This window comes from Lethenteron reissneri, chromosome 19, assembly GCF_015708825.2.
Source record: "Lethenteron reissneri isolate LAM-NWPU_2019-01 chromosome 19, ASM1570882v1, whole genome shotgun sequence".
In the NCBI taxonomy this organism is placed as follows: domain Eukaryota; kingdom Metazoa; phylum Chordata; class Hyperoartia; order Petromyzontiformes; family Petromyzontidae; genus Lethenteron; species Lethenteron reissneri.
In genome coordinates, this window is record NC_083797.1 from 7397106 (window position 1) to 7417549 (window position 20444).

The 20444-nt window shown below is 44.4% G+C and overlaps 2 protein-coding genes across 9 annotated transcripts in view; one reads left to right on the forward strand and one right to left on the reverse strand.

Annotated features, from left to right (window-relative positions):
• The window catches only part of LOC133344219 (laminin subunit alpha-1-like), a 144982-nt gene extending 142166 nt beyond the window's left edge, over positions 1-2816 (forward strand). For both annotated transcript variants that reach the window (XM_061554270.1, XM_061554271.1), the window contains exon 63: positions 240-2816. In XM_061554270.1, coding sequence (XP_061410254.1) covers positions 240-400 — 161 coding nt within the window. In that variant the 3' untranslated portion in view covers positions 401-2816. The remainder of the gene's footprint in view (positions 1-239) is intronic.
• A 468-nt stretch (positions 2817-3284) lies between these two features.
• The window catches only part of LOC133344220 (rho GTPase-activating protein 18-like), a 43930-nt gene continuing 26770 nt past the window's right edge, over positions 3285-20444 (reverse strand). For 6 of the 7 annotated variants that reach the window (XM_061554273.1, XM_061554274.1, XM_061554272.1 and 3 more), the window contains 7 exons: positions 14369-14531; positions 12903-12985; positions 9775-9990; positions 8692-8835; positions 7398-7540; positions 6211-6275; positions 3285-4966 (listed from right to left, as the gene is read on the reverse strand). In XM_061554273.1, the coding sequence (XP_061410257.1) occupies positions 4851-4966; positions 6211-6275; positions 7398-7540; positions 8692-8835; positions 9775-9990; positions 12903-12985; positions 14369-14531 (930 nt within the window). In that variant the 3' untranslated portion in view covers positions 3285-4850. Of the gene's footprint in view, positions 4967-6210; positions 6276-7397; positions 7541-8691; positions 8836-9774; positions 9991-12902; positions 12986-14368; positions 14532-20444 lie in introns of those variants that run through there. The other variant, XM_061554278.1, reaches the window with a different exon arrangement.

Sequence of the window (20444 nt, forward strand, 5' to 3'; positions counted from 1 at the left end):
TCAGGTGAAGAACAGGTCTGTCAGAAAGACAGCATCTGAATGAACACCACCAGGCTTGGCAGCGTATATTTAAACGTCGTGAGAATTATTTTATTATGTTTTATTTTTATTATTTTGTTATACCCATTCTACGTGACTTTACCGAAAGAACCAAGAAGAACATACTTTACATGTTCCGTGTAAACATTTCCAGTTTGTTTGGTTTACTTACATGTGCCTTGATATCTTGTCTAATGCAGAGGGAGTGAAGCAGCATGCACTTACCACCCAAGTGCCTTTCCGGGGCTGCATTCGCAATCTTCGCTTCATGAAGAGCCACCAAATCCAGCCGCAAATTCACCTGGGAGAAGCCTCGGACATGATGGGCGTTCTGCCTCATTCCTGTCCGGCTCAAAGCTAGGCAAGTGGACTGGCTGTGGGGCATGTATGCTAGCCCAGCTATGTGTTTTTTTTTTTTTAACAATCCATTTTATTTAAAAAGAAGTTCAAAATTAAGCTTGATGGTGGTTGTTTCTGGGAAAACTCGTCGAGAAAATGGATTGGATCTATTTTATAACGCCTGAAAAACCAACCGTTTCCTAAATTATCTCACTCAATTTTGATTTTGCTCTTAATTGACACCCACCTCTAATGCATCATGTAGCATAGAATAAAATAAGTTTTGGTGCTCTAAAACAATCCCATAATAAACAAAATAACGTTTTAATTGTTTTATACAAAGAGGGTGCATTTACCCTGCTTACGGGTGATGTATTTACAATTGTACTGGAATATTATGGAATTCTTTTTTCATAGGACAAGAGGTTATTTTTGTTTTGCAATGCAGTAGCATTAATTAATACACATGCACAGTAATGTAGACCCTCACAGCTCGCATAGTTATAGAAAATAATCATCTCCTCGGCCTCATTTGCTCAGCAGCAGTGAAATCTGACAGCCATTCCATACTGCCTCTTGTGTTCTTTTAACCTTTTAATAATACATTGTAAAAAAAAAACATGACAGTATTCACACGTGTGCACAGAACACTGTAGCATCCCCAGAATGCACTGACACTTGTTTTACAGCACCTGCAGCCTCCTATAGCAATTTGCTGTTACACTGCTCGTGGTATTTATTGGTCAACCTTCTTATCAGTATTGGCTGAATTTCACATTCAGACCTGGCGCCTCCAATTGAAATGGTACCATAGTATCCTGCAGCAAAGGCGCGACCTCAATTCAGTGCTCAAAGATTATGTATCTGGATGGAATATGTCATCTGGAGGTGTTACAAGTCTCATCTTTTACATTTCGGGTAGAACAACTTAATCCCACCATACTCAAGCTGCCAATTGGCAGACTATATTACACTGTTATTTTAAGTCAGATAGAGGTTCCTGCACAATGATGTATTGTTTTGGAAATGGACGGTCCAGTGTTCTACGATCACAGAAGCTGCCCCATAGTAGCGCCATAGCTATTATTATTATGAAGTGATGCAGCTAACAGTATCACATGCAATGCCATGGCATTTGCGCTAAAGTTTCTAAACGGTTGTAATGGTACATTATGCAACATTGGAATCAAATTAACTTGTTATAAAATAGGCAATCCTGTAAAAAATATTTAATACATTTAAATAATTAAACCAATTGGAATACAAATATTTTCACCAAAACTCGTGTTCAAATTGCACGTTGCATCTATCGTGTGACCAATTCCAATGTTGTGTTTGGCAGTACGGCTGCCAGCAGTCACAATTTTTTTTTATCAAACTGGAGGCGAAGATGCAGCCCTGCAATCGCTGAAGCTTTCAATTTCAGTTTCATTCATTTATTTGGTATAGCCCTGTGAGCCATTCGGCTCTTGAAGCTACTGCTGATGAAAAGGCCCGTGCTAGGGGGAGCTCTAGAGCCCCTCCTCCAGGGTATTTGGCCTACTCTTCCACACCGACCAGACATCTGGGAAGAGATGGGAGTGCCCACATACTTTAACCCACCTCACAAGATCTGCCGGTCGACTATCTGTAGCGACAACATTGTTGCATTGTTTGTGAACATTGTGAGATGAACGATCAAAATAAGAATACATCACGGATGAACAGCGATTGACAATTTAATGTTTCGTACTTTATCTTCGCGCACACATTAACAAGTGTATGGTGTCTTCTTTTAATACAATGTATAGATGCGTCCATACGTCTTACTATTTTATTGGCTCTGAAACAGGTGACAAATTAGGAAATGTTTGCAAAAAGACAACACCTTGTGTGGATATACGATCACAGCACAATATCTAAGACTTGTGGGTGGACAATACAATAATGGGACATTCAACAGGCCGGTCTGCACGTGGTGTGTATGGTGCTCATATATTGATTTGGTCCATGTGGAGAAGTCTAAACCTACAATGCATATCCTTCACGTGCAAGTTTTGTGTGGGAAGTTTAAACTCTGCACACGTGTGCCATTTTTTATGTTGAGCCAATTTTTTTGAACATATATTCGAGCTACGAGCCATACTGATGGTTTTTTTCAGTGGTTTTAAATTGCCACATTTAAATTGTGCATTACAACTCGAATGTTTTAATGTTATGAGAAAGGTGCTATTTCTTAACTAGTTTTAACAGTGCTTTTAACGTGCAAAATAATCACGACTTGAACGCAATATTCTGTGAAGCCTTCATTTTTAGGTTCATTGTTAAACAGTGTTTTACAAACAAAATGGAACTGTTACACGTCATATCTCCTGTGTGTGTGTGCGTTATGGGGTTTGTTTTTTTACTTTTAGTTACCAAGTTTCATATTTAGTCAATAAACACCATCTTGTCACGAATTCAACGCACAAATGATTTTGTTATGCGCAGACCCGTTGCATATGGCGTATATGCCTTCACCTTTTCACATTACACTTTTATTTTTTATTTTTTTATTTTTTACAAAATGTTCCCCAAATAAAAGATGACTACACACCTACACTCTAAAATGGTTACGTGTTTAAAATAGCTTAACTTACTGCACTGAGACGCGTATCATATAAACTACTGTTACACAACTATTATGCTTTTTCTTTTTCAAAACTGACAAAAGCCAACAACACATTGTCATCTTCTTGGTTCTTTCGGTAAAGTCACGTAGAAGGGAAGTAATAAAATAATAAAACATCATAAAATAATTCTCACGACGTTTCGGCTACAACGCAAGCAGCCGTCTTCAGGTGAAGAATGAGGCTGCTTGCGTTGTAGCCGAAACGTCGTGAGAATTATTTTATTTTATTATGTTTTATTATTTTATTACTTCCCTTCTACGTGACTTTACCGAAAGAACCAAGAAGATGAATCCCTGCAGTCACGAAAGCTTTAAATCGAAACACATTGTCAGTTAGTGGTTGTGTTGCAGCATATACCATCATAATGTAACTCCACTTGCCTGTTCCTGTTGAACCAGACCTCTTGTAATGGTAGTGCACTCTTCAAATTGAAGCCAGCTCCTGGTGGTATTTTTCCAAGAACATTAGCATGGGTCTTAATGCAATGCCCTTGGCACACATAAGACCAAGTCATTCGTTACTATGCGCGGGGGGGGGGAGGCGATGCAGTGCTTGGCACACTGCGCTAAGAACACAAAAAGCAGAGTTCAATTCCCAGCCCTGGCCACCATCAGTGCTGAGCGATATCTGAGCCGATACCCTCCGCCCCCTCTCCCGACCTCCAAAACCCCCTACTACCAATACCGTGGGGGGGCGGGAACTTTCATCCAGCAGTGGACTGCTAAATGAAGTTTTTCCACGCACAGCTGTGCACAACTGCAGAGGAGCACTTATGATCGGCGTATGGATGCGATGTGTTTTTTCCTTCACATGTCGAGTGCTTAATTCCCATCGTATTTCAAGAAAAGGTAGCGTTTGCATGACCGCACCACCTCCCACAATGATTAACGGAACACGATTGCATTGGTACTGAGTGTCAACCCAAACAGCGTTAACTGGCAGTGGTTATCTTCAATAGATTTCCTTTTTTATCAGTTACTTCCACAGCAAAGTCTTTAAAAAATAATCATACTGGTTTGGTACAATACTTAGATGCATATAAAAGAAATCCTTTGGCAAGACATGCACTTCGTAATACGCTCATTGTACTTCTACGCGAGTACAATTCAAAACAGGAAATGTCCATTGTCTTTGTGTATCCTTGATAGCTTGGATATCCGTCTTAGTGTATGTACAGAAGTGGTATCACTGCTCATGATTTGTTTTCGGTTGCATCCTTTGGAGCATTTCTCTTCCGGCCATGTGTAGGGTTGGCACTCCCCATTCGTTCAAAACATCTTTCTTCCAAGTCCCAGTACCTGCAAGCCTTGAAGTGCACTATCCTTATATTTTATATGCAGTCATTTACTTCCAAAACATTCTGCTTGTTCCAACACATGATGAGGTGAAGTGTAACTCCTTCAAACGTGGAACCTGTCAGTGCTGTGCAGGTTCAAATGCTTTGTCACAGAGCAAATGAAATCAACAAATTTAGAGTTAAACTACATTTAAATAATAGTGATTGTCGTAGTAACTTGTAGTGTTCTTCCCTTGCAGTGCTTAAAAAAAAACATTTAAAAAATGCATAAATCACCGTTGATCTTTGTCAATGCTGTTGAAAAACGTACAACTTTACCCCAGCACTTAGCAAAAAACAGGAACATGTTCACGAGTGTCTGTATTTTTTTACTATATACACATCGCGGGCCAATGTTTGCTTCAGCACGGCAAGTTGTGCGTAGCAGCGCCTGCGCCCTCCGTGACCCTCCCCGTGCCTCCTGAGCGATCGCCTGAGGCGCGAGGCCCCCATGAGCAGTCCAAGATAAACGAGCGGCCGCCTGGTCAACAGACGGCATTTGGCGCGGCGGGCAGCCCCCGCGGCTTGATGACCCACTCGGCATGCGGGTTCACACGGTACAGCGCCAGCATGCAGGTCTGGTTGTCCAAACGGCGCTCGCCTGCGTGGCCAGCACAGTTGGAAATGATGACACCGATGGGGAAACGAGGGGGGGGGGGTGGAGAGGATGCCTTTTACTGTAGATCCCACACAGGCTCTGTTGCAGACAGCCCCACGCTTCGCAATTCATTTGAGCACGCACATCAAAACAAACTCTTGCTCTTGACTTGGCGAGTAAAGGTGCAGCCCTGCATTTTCTTTCTCACGCCACCGCTAGCGAAATGGCCTCGGCGAGAGAGAGACCTTAGGGGTCCCCCCTCCAGACGGTATTTGGGCTGCTCTTCCACGCCGGCCAGACGTCAATAGAAGAGATTGGAGCACCCACACTTTTCCCCACCACAGGCAACCTGGCGATCGACTGGTGTACGCATTTATACTGCCCGGTGGACAGGTGAGCGTGCGTCAAGAAACGTGCTCATTATTATCAACTGCAACGCAGGGAGACCAAATTGGCGACCTCCATATCGCAAACCCAATTGTGCTAACCATTACAACACAACAGCGTCGTTGCTATGACTAATTAAGAGTGCAGTTTACGTGTAATGTGAATTATGTGTACATGTTGTGAATGTACACTTCAGTATACATTCTATTATGAGCTTATCTAGTAAACGCATGATATCAAATATGCACGGCATCCATAAAGGTATCCTTAAATAATAAAGAGTTTCAGTGAAACAGCAATTTGAATCGCACAATGTTTCTTATATGCTACATACAAAAAAATAAAACGCGTGCCAAAGAATTGAAAAGTGTGCATGAACAAATCTGGCTGTCACCTGATGTAGCTAGTTGTAATTACTGGCAAAACGTCGTACTCAGGTTGTAAATGTTGTGGCTTGGCTCGCCAACACACCGGTGTGCTAGTGACAAATTGGCATGTGCTGTTTACGTGACAACCCTTTTTCAACGACACATATATTTACGCGATCTAACCCAAAAACCTCTTATGGATGATATTGGTCGCGAAAGCCTACTACGTGTTAAACGTCAAAATCATCTTCTTGGTTCTTTCGGTAAAGTCACGTATAATGGAAATAATTAAATAAAAAAATTCTCACGACGTTTCGGCCACTACGCAAGTAGCCGTCCTTGCGTTGTGGCCGAAACGTCGTGAGAATTTTTATTTTTTATTTCCATTCTACGTGATTTTACCGAAATAACCAAGAAGATGAATCCCTGCAGTCACGAAAGCTCTAAATCGTCAAAATCATGTTACGTCATGGAGGGTGCGATGAGGTTCACCTATGTTTCCACCAACTTCGTACAGACGATGCTCTTCTATGTCCGACTCTTGCCGGGCTCCATTACTGGCACCGTGGGACACGGACACAGACACACACGCCATTATCATTGGTTTATCGCGGGGGGGGGGGAAACCACAAGGTCAGATAAGTTCTTGAAGACTCATTTCGTGAATTATCCTCATTGTGGGAATAGATGAAGTTCAGTTCCTTCTAACAGAAATGTTGTGCTCATATAAATCGATAAAATGGTTGTGAATTTACAATTGGTTTGGAATCTAAACTAAAAAAACATAATTATGATTTATCAATGCGCTAAACAATGTTGTTTTCTGTATAATTGTCGCAGAATACTGCCTACCTTTACGTCTAATAAATAGAGCAGAAAATAGTCCATAATAGAGGTTTTTGGGTTAGATCGCGTAAATATATAAATGTGTCATTAAAACCCAGCACCACCCGACACAGCCAACTAGTAAGGGTTGTCACGTAAACAGAACGTGGCCAATTCGTCACTAGTACAGCACTAACCTGGTGTGTTGGAGAGCCAAGCCACAACATTTACAAACCGAGTACGACACATTTATACATTTACGCGATCTAACCCAAAAACGTCAATTATGGATGATATTGGTCGCGAAAGCCTCCCACGTGTTCAACAGAAAATAGTCTGTTCAGAGTTTGACCAGACAATCGAGCCCGTAATCAAAACTCTTGGCCACCAAGCCTACGTCGTTTGAATTTGCACGGGGAAAAAAAACACGGTAGTTAAAAAAAAAACTGTTTAAGATTTCGCTTCACTTGTACTTAAAATGTAAACTTTGTATAAGTACGTGTTCATCCTTGCGCATGTGTATGGACATGTCGTGAACATATTCAATATTTAAAGAGTCAGCCCACTGTCCACACTCATGCCTGTTGGGCTTTTGAGGTCTAATGGATTCGGCCACATTATAGGTGATTTGGTCACAGTAGGTAGATTTAAGTACATACGTATGCATGTCTCCTGGCCAAACGCAATTTTAGCGGAGCCAGGAGACTGAACCCATGCCTTTGGGGTTCCTCCAGAAACGGCAAAAAGCCACTGCGAGTGGCCACGTGGAACGCGTGTGCCTGCGTAAATGCATACGAGACAAAATAGTTCTCAACTCCCACGCAGCTGACCCCACTGTTTGGCTGTGGTCGCACCTGGCATGTGACAGGTTGCTTTGGAAGCGTTCCACTATGTCACCCGCAGTAATCTGCTCGGTCAGTTGTATCGCCATGGAGACCTTGAGCAACCGCGGTGCCTGAACGCGGATGATGCCCTCGGGCACCTCCGAGTGGATTGTCTGCCGGTGACGATACAAAAGGAGAGACACACACACACGCGAAAAAGGTGAGCGCCGTGCTGTAAACTTAACGAGACCCATTACCTTACCATCGTGGCCGTTTGGTGAGATTTTGTTTTTTCTTTCTGAACACGTTATTATCGTTCTGAGATTACAATGTTAACAACGTGAAAGTGATAATTGTTTTTTACCCTTCTATCTGGCAACAAAACTGACATAGACCACAATACCTGTAGCCATAATGCAAACAAAAAACGTAACTCTGATAATGTATGTAGTGCGCCTTTTGGCGTCATCTGGTCCAACCCATGTGAGACTAGGCTCTAAGGAAAGCTGTCTCGGGTGTGGACCAATCAACTTCAAGGACAGTGCACACATTATCAGAGTCATGTTTTTGTTTGCATTATGGCTGCAGGTATTGTGGTCTATGCAAACATGACTCTTTGTAAAAAAAGGTGTCAGTTTTGTTGCCAGATAGAAGGGTAAAAAACTAATTATCATATTTTTTTACTGGCAAATGAGGTTCCAATGGTGTAAAAGTAAGTGGCTTGTTGTGTTCGCTTCCACGACGTGAATTCTGTTTCCCACATTTGACTTGGAAGATGGAGACACGACAGTATATATGTATGCCGCTCCATCAACACCCCCCAACAGCAAACAACTTGCGCTCGACAACTCAACACTGACGACAACCCAGTGGAGATGAAGATTGGCAGAAGTATGTATGTTGAGCATCTTTCGCACCGTACGTATCCAACCGTGCTAATCAGGTGTGGGGGGAAGGACAACAAACTAAACACAAAAAGCAGTTCTAAAGAAATTCGTTTTCAATCTAGATTTAAAAGTTCATAGCTCCAGTGGCTTCCTAATATCGGAAGGAAGAGCGTTCCAGACGGCCGCAGAAGCGCATCTGAAAGCGCGCGACGCAAGTGACCGTCTTTGTTCGATGGCCAGCCAAAAGCTGCTGCTGCGAGAATGACCGGAGTTCACGTGATGGTTTACACTCCTCAACGACATCAGCAAGGCAGCGTGGCTCATTCGTGACAAGCGCTTTGCGTGCAATGAGCGCAGCCTTAGAATGTTGTCGTTTGGCAACCGGAAGCCAATGTACCTAGGCGAAGCACTGGACGTACACGGTCGGATCTTCTTACCTCTCGAGGTTGACGGTCTTGTGGCTGCCTCTCCTTTTCACTGCTCCCCTTCTTCAGCAGCTTCCTCATGCTCTTCTCCCGCACCGGCTTTCGTTTCTGGGCTTCGTACACATCGCGAATTTGCCGCAACAGGAACGCAGGCACCTGGCGGGCACGGGTGAGAAGATCGTCGACGCCACGGTCAGTGAAAACTTTCATAAGTAGGGGGGGTGGACATCGTTAGTTAATGGCATCGGCCTTTTATGCCTACCCACTCACTGTCCGCATCCTCATCGACATCTTTACGTGTTTTGCCTTCACTGTTCTCTCTGCTTCCATCACTGCTACGACATTATACACCCACCTCTGTCTCGCTGATCTTGCCGTTTCCCTCCTTTGCAGCTTATTTGACATTTTTTTCATCCCTTTACCAAACAACTGATGGATGAAGGCCTCCCTACACTTGACCTTATTGCACCGCGCCGATCAGTGCACATTGGTTAAGGTGTTGCTTAAGTCAGCTTCAAATATTAATCACCAGTTAACTGATCAGGAATCTAACTCGGGTCACCAGGCTCATAGAAAAAAAAATCTAAATCAACTGCGCAAACCATTTATTTTACTCGAGTGGCTCAGGATATGCGCACCGCCCCTGCGCTCATTTGAGCAGGAAATTACTTTTTTGGAGAATTGTGAGATATTCATCTCCCCCCCCCACTCACCCCACCCGACGATATGACCACCGGTGCCTGTTTGTAACTCAGAATAATAATAATAGTACAATTTGTAACGCGCGCAAATTTGCAGACGTAGTGGCCGCAACTCAGAGGCGCGGAGCCAAGCTCAGAGTCGCTCAAAAGCATGATTGTAGAGGTGAGTTAGTAAGTCTCTCTTGAAGGAGGCGATTGAGGTGATGCAGCGAATGTGCAGAGGGATATCATTCCAGACTGTTGGGGCTGCCACCGAGAAGCGGCGCGTAGACATGACCATCCTAGATCTTGGTATCGAGAGGAGGTCGTGAGTCGCGCTGCGTAGGCATCTGCCGTGTGCTGAGCTGCAAGTTGTCAATAGTGAAGAAAGAAGGTGGCCAGCAGCCGAACTCACGGTCCACAGCAGGTCCTGGTGCTTGATGAGGAGCCTCGTGACGCCCACGATGCCGGCGCCGGCCTGCATCACGTGCCGCTGGTCCGAGGGCTGCCCCCCTCTCTGATGCCCCCGCGGCAGGAACAGATTTGGTGCCATCACCATGGCCACGTTGCGCAGGCTCATTCGGTTTTCTCGCTCGTTCTCGCACACTCGCCTCAGGAACTCCAGAAGGGCCTGAAATGGCACACGAGACGGGCGGCGCTCTCAGATTGGTAAAGATGTTTTTTTTTGTTTGTTTTAAGGTAAATGTGCAGCCCTGAAAAGGCTTGCTCGTAACGCTAGAGGGAGCTCTGGAGAGGGCCTTTAGAGACGGTGTTCTTCAATGCAAGACCCGCGGGCCACTGGCGGACCCTGTTGGCCTCTAGTGCGGTCCCCCGACAATACACAACACGTGAAAACACCCCCCGCCCTCCCCCATCATAGTGCTATCAAACCCCGACGGTTTCAAATGTGTGGTGGCTCCTCACACGGATATCTTAACGGCAAAAGTGGGCCCCCCTACTCTGAAAATTAGTGAAGCACTTCTGCACGAGAGTCCTCTATGCTGGTCAGACGTCGTATACTCCTGGATGGTCCAAGGCAGGAGGATCTAAGAAACTTGCCCATTTGTTTGCACTGCTGGATAACTCCAGTGTCCAGTGTGCTAACCAGTGCATCGCAGCAGCATCCACGTCGATGAATGAATTATCTTTATTCTTTAAATTCATACAGGAATGCCTCGACGGGTCTCGGGAAAACTTTTCTCAAGATGTTGCTTAGACCTCCCCCACCGCGCACCCCGTTTCCCCTTCCGATGCTCCCCCTGCTTGCAGTCCCTACTGCGTGAGTGGGGAAGCGAGAGCCCAACCTTCTCTCCCTTCTAGATTTGAAGCTTTCGTGACTGCATTTTTATTGTTTTATTTTTATTAATTTTTATTTCATGTTTTACCTACGTGACTTTACCGAAAGAACTAAGAGTATACTTCTCTCTCTTCCCAGAACCCAGAAGCACCGAGTTCCGAATTCGGTCGATGGAATTTCTGTACTCCCCCCCCCCCTCGCCCGCTCCCTTGTTACGGTTTGTACCTTTTACCGGGCTCAGATAAAAAAAAAATTTAAGGATATTGCTTAGACATTTTATCTGATTTTTTTTTTTAAATACGATTACACTGATGAGGAAACTAAAGTACACTGAGAAACTCCACGCATATACACACTAGGTGCCACAAAAGGTACGTTCACTCAAAATATCTCTGATTCCACAACTCGAAGAATCCTGGCCTTCCCCCCTCTGTGACGGCCAGTGAGGTTATAACGAGCTGGAGCGATGTTATCGTTGGGTTCGACTGTTCAAATATACGTCGCGAAAAACATTGTCTTTAAAATGATGTAATAAAATGTTTTATTTTTTCAGAAACTGAAACATTTTCGATAAAAGTCTGAGCAGCGTGAGCTTTGTCATTGGCACTTCAGCTGTTCCTTACGAAAACAAGCCCAGCATATGCGACTGCTCTGCAGAGTTCCTGCTATTGTGTTACAAGCAGCTTTGTTTTAAATCCCCGCTTGCAAGCTCTGTGCTAAGGCCTCCTGTGCCTGCGTTTTATCATCGACACATTAACGGTAATGCATGTTCTTGGGTTTAAATACCCTCGAGAAAATGTCTTTTAATGCTCCACCTTGGTGCCATTTACTGTAGGCAAGGTGTCCAAACCTTTTGCATCGAGGACTGGATTGACACACGCGCAGAGACCCATGGGCCACGGACAGACAATACAAACGCACATGGGACGGACGTGGGATGTGTTCAAAAGAGCGACGTGAGAAACGTAGGCGATTTTTTTCATGTGATGAGAGGAGAAATGAGACTGGGAAGGCAGAGAAGATTAATAGAAATAGAAGCACCTGAGTACGACACTTAAGCCGGCAACTGCTTGCAGTCCTCAGGTGTGCGTCCCCCACCACCGATCTTCCCCACACACTCCCCCCAAAAAATGTCATGATCGCAGAGCCGACACACATCCCTTTATGGTTCACTTATTTATCTCGCGCAGTTTTTCGTGAAATAATTCACTTCATGAAGAGGATTTCAATGCTGTCGCGGGCCGTTTTTTTATTGCAAATTCGAGTGACACTTGGGTTCGGGGGGGGGGGCCGAATTCACCGAGAAGTTTGGCGGGAGCCACATTTGGCCTGCGGAGGGCTGTAGTTTAGACAGGCCCTGCTTGCAGACCGTATTTGTTCCTTCACAGCGTTCAGAGTGCTTGTTATGCTTAAGACATGAAGCGCGCGACTTTGTTTAGAAAAGTGTACAATTACCGTGGCTTGGAAAGTCGACCCCCGCAAAATATCTTAAAGCGTGCCGTGAGGAGGCTTTGAGGATGTTTTTGATACATGTAAAGGAAGGTTAATTGTGCTGGCTACCGTGTGGCATGGTGGTTTTCCTTGCGAGAGATAGTGCAGTCGGGAATTCTCTTTCCTTCCGGCCGATACTAGAGTTTAAAATAATTGGGCACCCATTTTTCCACTCGCCCCACAATTGCAACGCGGGTGGTCTCCGTGTCACACATTTCAAGTCATCCTGCATCAGTCTGCTATAACTTGCATTCCATTTCTTCAATTATCAAAATGTATAAAGTTAAACGGTGTAGCCCCGCAATTGCTTGCTAACCCACCACAAATCCCCGCTAAGGGGAGCTATAGAGAGCCCCTCTCGAGGGCATTTGTCATACTTTTTCCACACTGGTCAGATGCCTTTGACGAGGTGCCCACATTGTACCCCACCACGCACAACCTGCCGATGGCCTCATTGTGATGCACCCATTCACATTGCTAAGTGGAAATACACAAATGGGGGGGGAGGATTTAAGCCGTATATGTCCATTGTCCGGCAATAACATTTGAACAAATAGATGGCTGTTAAATATTTTGGATTGGCACAACTGCAATGTACATTGCGGGAAGGCCTCGACTTCGCCAGACATGTGAACGTCAATCCGGCGGACGAAACAGCCGAGGAGTTCCCCAGTAACTGTGGCTACCAAGTGTTGCTAATAAGCCTTCACATAAAATAATTTTTCTTTTTTTGGAAACAGGTTAAGCTGCTTTGCCTTGAGCGTATCGCGGTTTGCGTCTGGCAGTAGCAACACCAACAGGTTCAGAGCTTGGAGTTGATGTTTGAGCAGCGTAATGCCTGTTGGTGGTGGGGGGGGATGAGAGAAGAGAGGGAGTGGGAGCTTTGTTACATTCGCTGAAAATCAACGGTGGCATTCTTGGTAAAGCAAGCCGCCAGTCTCAAAGAATCGCACACATCTATGTTAAACATATGTATGGCAATAAAATCAATAATAATTTTCAGCGCTTTGTTAACCCACTGCAGGATGAAGACCTCCCACCCTGTGCCATGTCGGGTCATGTGGGAGGTTTTGACCATACTTCATCTTCTTTGGCAGTTTGGGTGGGTTAGTGAAGGGGAGTGGTGGTGCAGCGGTTAACGTACTGCTCTTTGACCCGGTGACCTGAGTTTTCTCCCCGGCTATGACTTGTATGTGTGTATGTTGATCTTCTTTGGCACCGTACGTTAGCCAACCATGATAATCGGAGGTGTGGGGGTGGGACAACAAACTAAAATGTGAACTGGTCCCAGGCCATCCCATCACCAACCGACACTGTCCGTGATGAAGTATGGTCATATAACCCCACGACTGACACTCTAGTGGGGAGGCCTCGATAAAACAGTGGGTTGATAAACGGCTATAGCAATGTGCACACCGTTTTGAAAGTTAAATGTACGTAAAAACAAAAAAATGTAATTCCACAAATACCTCAAACTATGATATAACAATTTAAAATGCACGTATCGAAATAGAAGCTTAAATTTCCGACGACAAATATTCGCGTAACATTTATTTTAACACTTGCATCCATTCAAAGGATTTAAAATGCTGATGTATGAATGTATATTGAAGTTCTTTCACACTGTACGTAGCCAACCGCACAAATTGGAGGTGCGGGGGGGGGACAATAAACTAAAACGATGACCAATTCCACACCATGCAGGAAAGCAATGTGGTGTTTTCTGAAGAATAATTATCACTGTAACAATTTCGCAACCAACTTCCTACAGCCTTGCGAACCACCGAGAGCCCCGCGACCACGGGGTCGCGAACCACACGGCCTTATAGAATACACTCATCCACTTAAAATAAATATTTCGTTCAGTCGGGTAATGCTTGTGTGTGTGTGCTGGCAGCGGTAGTGGCGGTGAGTGCACTGCGCTATGAACCCGGCAACCCGAGTTCAATTCCCGCCGACGGCGGGAATTGAACTCGGTGAAAATTATCCGAACCGGTTCTGGGCCTTTCCTAGGTCGACTCAGCCTCAAATTAGTCCACTATGGAGACAAAGGCGGGCCGGGCGTGGTTCTGGCCACCAACCCCCATGTGTTGTGCCGGCCTTCATAGGTGCTACTCGCTAACAGCACTTGCCCCAACAGTCTGTTACGGGCTGTCTTTGTCCTCTGTGTGTGTGTGTGTGGGCACGGTGTGCGTGCATCGGACAGGGCAGTGCGGCTCACTCTGCACGCAGGCGAAGGCCGGCTGGTGCTGCTCGGTGAGGAGGGGCGAGGGCAGCTCTCGCACGTACAGCTTGAGCAGGGCGGCCGCGTCATGGGGCCGCAGAGACCCCCAGTCGAGCCGCCCGCTCTCCGGGCTCCACTCCTCGAGCTCGCGCCGCAGCTCCTGTCCCACCCAGCACGGACACGGCACAAGCAAGCAGCGGTCGAGCGATCCATCTCTTTCAACTACACGCAGCACCTACATTTCGATTTAAAGCTTTCGTGACTGCAGGGATTCATCTTCTTGGTTCTTTCGGTAAAGTCACGTAGAAGGAAAATAAGAAAATAATAACGCACAACGCAAGCAGCCGTCCTCACCTGAGGACGGCTGCTTGCGTTGTGGCCGAAACGTCGTGAGAATTATTTTATTTCACCTGAGGACGGCTGCTTGCGTTGTGGCCGAAACGTCAGGTGAGGACGGCTGCTTGCGTTATGGCCGAAACGTCGTGAGAATTATTTTATTTTATTATGTTTTATTTTTATTATTTTCCTTCTACGTGACTTTACCGAAAGAACCAAGAAGATGAGCACCTACATTATTAACCCTTTGTCCCGTTCAGAGACGTCTGCAAAGTCGCGTGGTGGGTCCCGTTCACCGCCGAATCTTGGAAAGCGCAAGCGGTTCAGCACATTTTTTTTTATAGAGGCATTATTTCGAGAGACGACGTACTCACCGCAGAGAACCATAGCGACACAACCACACTCTATGATAGCTGGTGCTAAACTGTACAACAAACCCTCCCGCATGGCCTTGTGGGTGCCTCAGTACCGATAAAGTTATTTTATTTTATTTTATATTCTTTGGGTGTTTCGGTAAAGTCACGTAGATAGGTTCAAAGAAAATAACAAACCTATTTACGTGACTTTACCGAAAGACCCAAAGAATATGAATTCCTGCAGTCACGAAAGCTTTAAGTCACGATTTATTTCATTTGAGTTTTTCTTCCGGAACGGACTCCGAATAAAAACCGATGATGTACACGTACATCATCGGAATGGGAGTGGGTTAAGTCATCGCCTAACGCGTTTTCACGCAACGCGTTTTTGCGCTATAACGCCGTTCTTCTATATGGCAACACTTTTCGTACGAGGCCGAACGCACCCGTTGTTATAACGCCGTTTTTTTAGTGGTCGACTCTGAACGACTTTCTTGAGCCAAGTGCTCTGAACCCTGAACACCCCCCATCAAGCCACTGTGACGAAACATAAACCTTGCAGCTGAAGACCTAAATACTGGTAATATCATTACACAAACATCAGCGTTCTGTGGGAGTCAAAAAGGTTAGGATTTCCCCACTGCACAAGCACGGCGCATCGCTCTTCTCCATGTGACTCGGAGGCAGTCGTGGATATCCTACACTGTTACGGCAGAGGCCTCTATGGGAGTAATGCTCCTACTGTTGTGGAGTGACTCATGCAGCCAGCTGTGGCTGCAGAGTTTGGTAGTACATGTTGTTTACGTCGTTGATTGTGAAAATTCGGTCACAGTTCCTATGACCTGCACTGTTTCATTGCTTTTATGGCTTTATTTTGGTGATTTTCGATACGTTTTTTGGTTTGGCCATGTTTGTTTGTTGTAGTACAGAGTTAGACTGATGGCCTTAATCTAAGTTGTCTTGTGGTTGTTGTTGTTTTACTTGCATCCCACTGGGATTTTTGCACATTTTTGTGTACGGTGCTTTTTCTGCAATATTTTACTTCTTTTCTTGGATTTTCTGTTTGCACTCAGTCACATATTCACTTTAAGATGTTTTTTGTTCATGTTTGTTTGATTGTTGCAGTTGCACCCGATTCAAGAGCCGAATGGCTCACAGGGCTATACCTAATAAATGAACTTGAACTTTAATTAATGTTGTTATTTTTATATATACTTATTAAATTAATCGTCTTGGTTCTTTCGGTAAAGTCACGTAGAAGGGAAGTAATAAAAGAATAAAAATATTATTTTATTTTTATTATTTTATTTTTATTATTTTATTACTTCCCTTCTACGTGACTTTACCGAAAGAACCAAGAAGATGAATCCCTGCAGTCACGAAAGCTTTAAATCGAAACTTATTAAATTATTGAGCACTTTAAATAGTCACAAAAAAGGAAGTCTAAATATATTTCAAAACACCGATGTCAAATATTAATATGCCAGTGAGATAGCAACGGATAAACCAACATATGCAAAAATCAATGATGTGAAAATGATCCGTCAGAGGGCCCAGTTTCACAACGTCGTAAAAACAGAGCCACGTGAGCAAAATGTCTCATTAGAGGCCTCCAACAGGTGAACTTGGTAACCTATAGGGATGGAGGACCAAAGTTTCAGCTCCTTCTTGATATTTAATGGTTGTGCTGTACAGGTCTCCGATAGGTTTTCCAATTGTACTGCGTGATGCTCGACATGATGTCGGACATTTCCCTCCACGTGCTGGAAGTTTGTTCAGGAACTGACCACATATACGCAAGTGAGTGATGAGCTTGTATGCATAAGTGATGAATATATATTCTTGGTTCTTTCGGTAAAGTCACGTAGCTAGAAAAATAATAATAATAAAAATAAAGTGAATAAAATAATTTTCTATCTACGCGACTTTACCAAAAGAACCAAGAATATGAATTCCTGCAGTCACGAAAGTTTAAAGTAAAAATGTATAAGTGATGAAGTTAATAAGTCACATCAGCTGACCTACATCAAACAACATCGGCAGCAGGCAGCAACCCTGTATAATCGAGAGAGAAAGTAAGCTGCTCCATTCTATTTAAACTAACTCAACTCTTTGTATTTTATCTCGACGTAAAGCTTTCATGACTGCAGGAATTCATATTCTACGACGTTTCGATCACACCACATCAGGTGATGGATGACCGTTTCGATCGCAACATAAGCTTGTGTTGCGATCGAACCGTCGTAGTTTTTTGTCATTTTTTTTAACCTCCCTATGTGACTTTACCGAAAGACCCAAATTATATTTGTATTTACCAGGTAAGGCCCACTGAGCCATATAGATATTTTTCAGAAGCGACCTGGCCACAAATGGTAGCTCAACGAAGTGGCTTATCACGTGGACATTTATAGCAGCAAAAACTCCAAACGCATGTTTATAAACGTGGTGGAAAAAAAACGAGAGGACCTGGAGAAAAGTCCACACGACCACGGAGAGAACACGCAAACTCCAAATATACAGGTGTCAGGGTCGGAATCGAACCCACGACGTCCTGTATACCAGGCGAGGTAGCTAACATCTCGCCACTGTGGTGCCCCATGTCGTTCTGGATGACGCTGCCAGCACGCGGAGCGAAACGTCGGGCCTCGTGCCGGACAACATGCGGTACAACCTGAAAGCACATCGCAGAGAGGCTCAGCTCAGCTCAGCTTGGTTGCTTCCATATAACTCGAGAACAGTTTCACCTCTGAGTTACTGCACTCCACGCCAGTCAGGACCCTGTATCTCTTCGGCCTCGTTGTTTGGTGCAAAATGAGTTCCAAGCATGAAATAAATGACGCAAACAAGGCTCTCTATATTCTTTCGTGCCCTGCATTTACACTGAAACATGTATCATAACTGCTGATACGTATAACTACCGTGGGTGCATTCCCATTGCGCGAGATAGTGGTCATAGCAACCAGTAATGCAGGGAAGAGGTGTTTTACGGCATGGATTAGGAAGCAGCGGGTACCTGTGAATCTGCTTGAAGTAGCAATCCTAGGGGCTGAAGAATAACATTCAGCTTGTGTGTTTTGTTGCAGAAATCTCCCATCTTTCCAAATCCTCACTCGTCCGAGCACAATTGTAAAAGTCATTGGTAAACCTTGGCGTCGTGGACAGGCAAAAAGGCGATTCCCAAAAATATGACATCCTTACCCCCGAGAGACGGGTGCTATGGAAGGTGTTAGATTGAGTAATATGTGAAGGGCAGGAGGTAAAGAGACATGCTGGAATTTTCCAAGGGGCTAAAGCAGCTTTCATCAGAGTGCAGTAATGTTGAGAGAGGTACTCTAAAATGATCTGACCTTGACGAAAGAAGGTGTACTGCACAGAGGACAATTCAATCCCACAGACCACTACAATGCCCCACGGGTCAAATTTTCAAATGAATACATTACCATTCAGCCACCTACATTTTCTTTTTAAATCCCATATGAATTATGAGTTCCTATCACCGTGTAGAAATAGCAAATTCAGATTAAGATCTAACTAGACATTTGAAACTTCATTCCTGAAATACCTGGCCACAAACATATTCCAAAAGTATAGTTTATCTGGCTGTTGCCTGATGAAGCTAGTTGTAATTACTGGTGAAACGTCGTACTCACATTGTAAATGTTGTGGCTTTGCTCTCCAACACACCGGTGTGCTGTACTAGCGACGAATTGGCCACGTTCTGTTTACGTGACAAACATTACTCATTGGCCATGTCGGGTGGCGGCGGGTTAAACGACACATATATTTACGCGATCTAATCCAAAAAAAACTGTATTATGGAGTGCACTTAATATTGCTGGCGTGGTGCACACACTGGAACTTTGATTTGAAGGTCGCCAGTTTGATTTGATCTCCCAGCTCAGACAGCATGGAACCATAGGCCAAATACCAAAAGCGATCTTCTTGGTTCTTTCGGTAAAGTCACGTAGAATGTAAATAATAAAATAATAATAATAAAACATAATAACATAATTCTCACGACGTTTCGGCCACAACGCAAGCAGCCAGTCTGTCGGGGCGATGCTGTCATTGTACGTGACTTTACCGAAAGAACCAAGAAGATGAATCCTTGCAGTCACGAAAGCTTTACATCGATACCAACAGCGATTTGAGGAGGTTATTGCAGCGCCGCCACTTTTAACCCCTATCTTTTTACAATTCATTTTAACCGATGTTTTCGTTCATAGTTTAAACTGCACGTCAGTGGCTGGCTTTCGGAACGAATTTAATCCTGCAGAGTTCCTCACCGTTGAATTGACGTTTGAGAGTGATTTTTTGTTGTTGTTGGTATCTTCAAAGGGCTTCTCCTGCCAAACATGTGACGCCAATGGTAGATGCATAATCCATCGTGCTTGGTGTGTGTTCAACTTAAGTCAAAGGCAAAGCAGAGGGCAATGGTATTCACATTCTCACAAGGGTGTCGCCAGTGCATGTGATGGGTGCATAGATGCTGTGCTTACAGTGTGCAAGAACACTGCTAAAGGATGTTTGGGTAAATGTTCCGACGGAGGAATGTGACTCTTGGGCTAATGTTTACACGCCGAGATGATGCTATCACCAGAACCAATTGCATACATAACTGCACATAGTGTGCGTTACCTGCTTGTCAATGGAAATGTTAATGGATTCATTTTGGTGGCTTTGTTGTCGTTGCTGCTGCTGCTACACGCAAATGATACATAGGTTATTATTGGATGAAGTGCAAATTAAATACGGTGGGATATATAAAAAAATGCAACCCTGTAATATGTAGACTGTGATTACTCACCAAGATTTCATTATGACATGGCATATTCAAAACATCGCCGTGCACAGATGAGCAAGGGCGAGTGCTTATCTCCTTTGGCAGACATGAGTTGGTCACGCAGATCCTCCTCTACTCGTTTTGCATTTACATAACACTTCTCCACGCTTGTCAAATTTGGGGAGAGGAGCGTTGGCCCGGACCGATTCGGGTATTCTTGTTATGTTAGCCGTGACCGGGAATTGAACTCGGATGACTAGGTTCATAGCGTGTTGTGTGTCACCACTGTACCATAGCTCCCCCGTGGTATATCCTATGCACATAAAGTAGCTAAGGTTAATAACAGTGACGCATCATCGGAACCTCATTTTCCGGTAAAAAATATTATAATTGTTTTTTTTACCCTTCTATCTGGCAACAAAACTGACACCTTTTTTACAAGGAGTCATGTTTGCATAGACCACAATACCTGCAGTCATAATGCAAACAAAAAACATAACTCTGATAATGTATGCACTGTCCTTGAAGTTGATTGGTCCACACCTGAGACAGCTTTTCTTAGAGCCTAGTCTCACATGGGTTGGACCAGATGACGCCA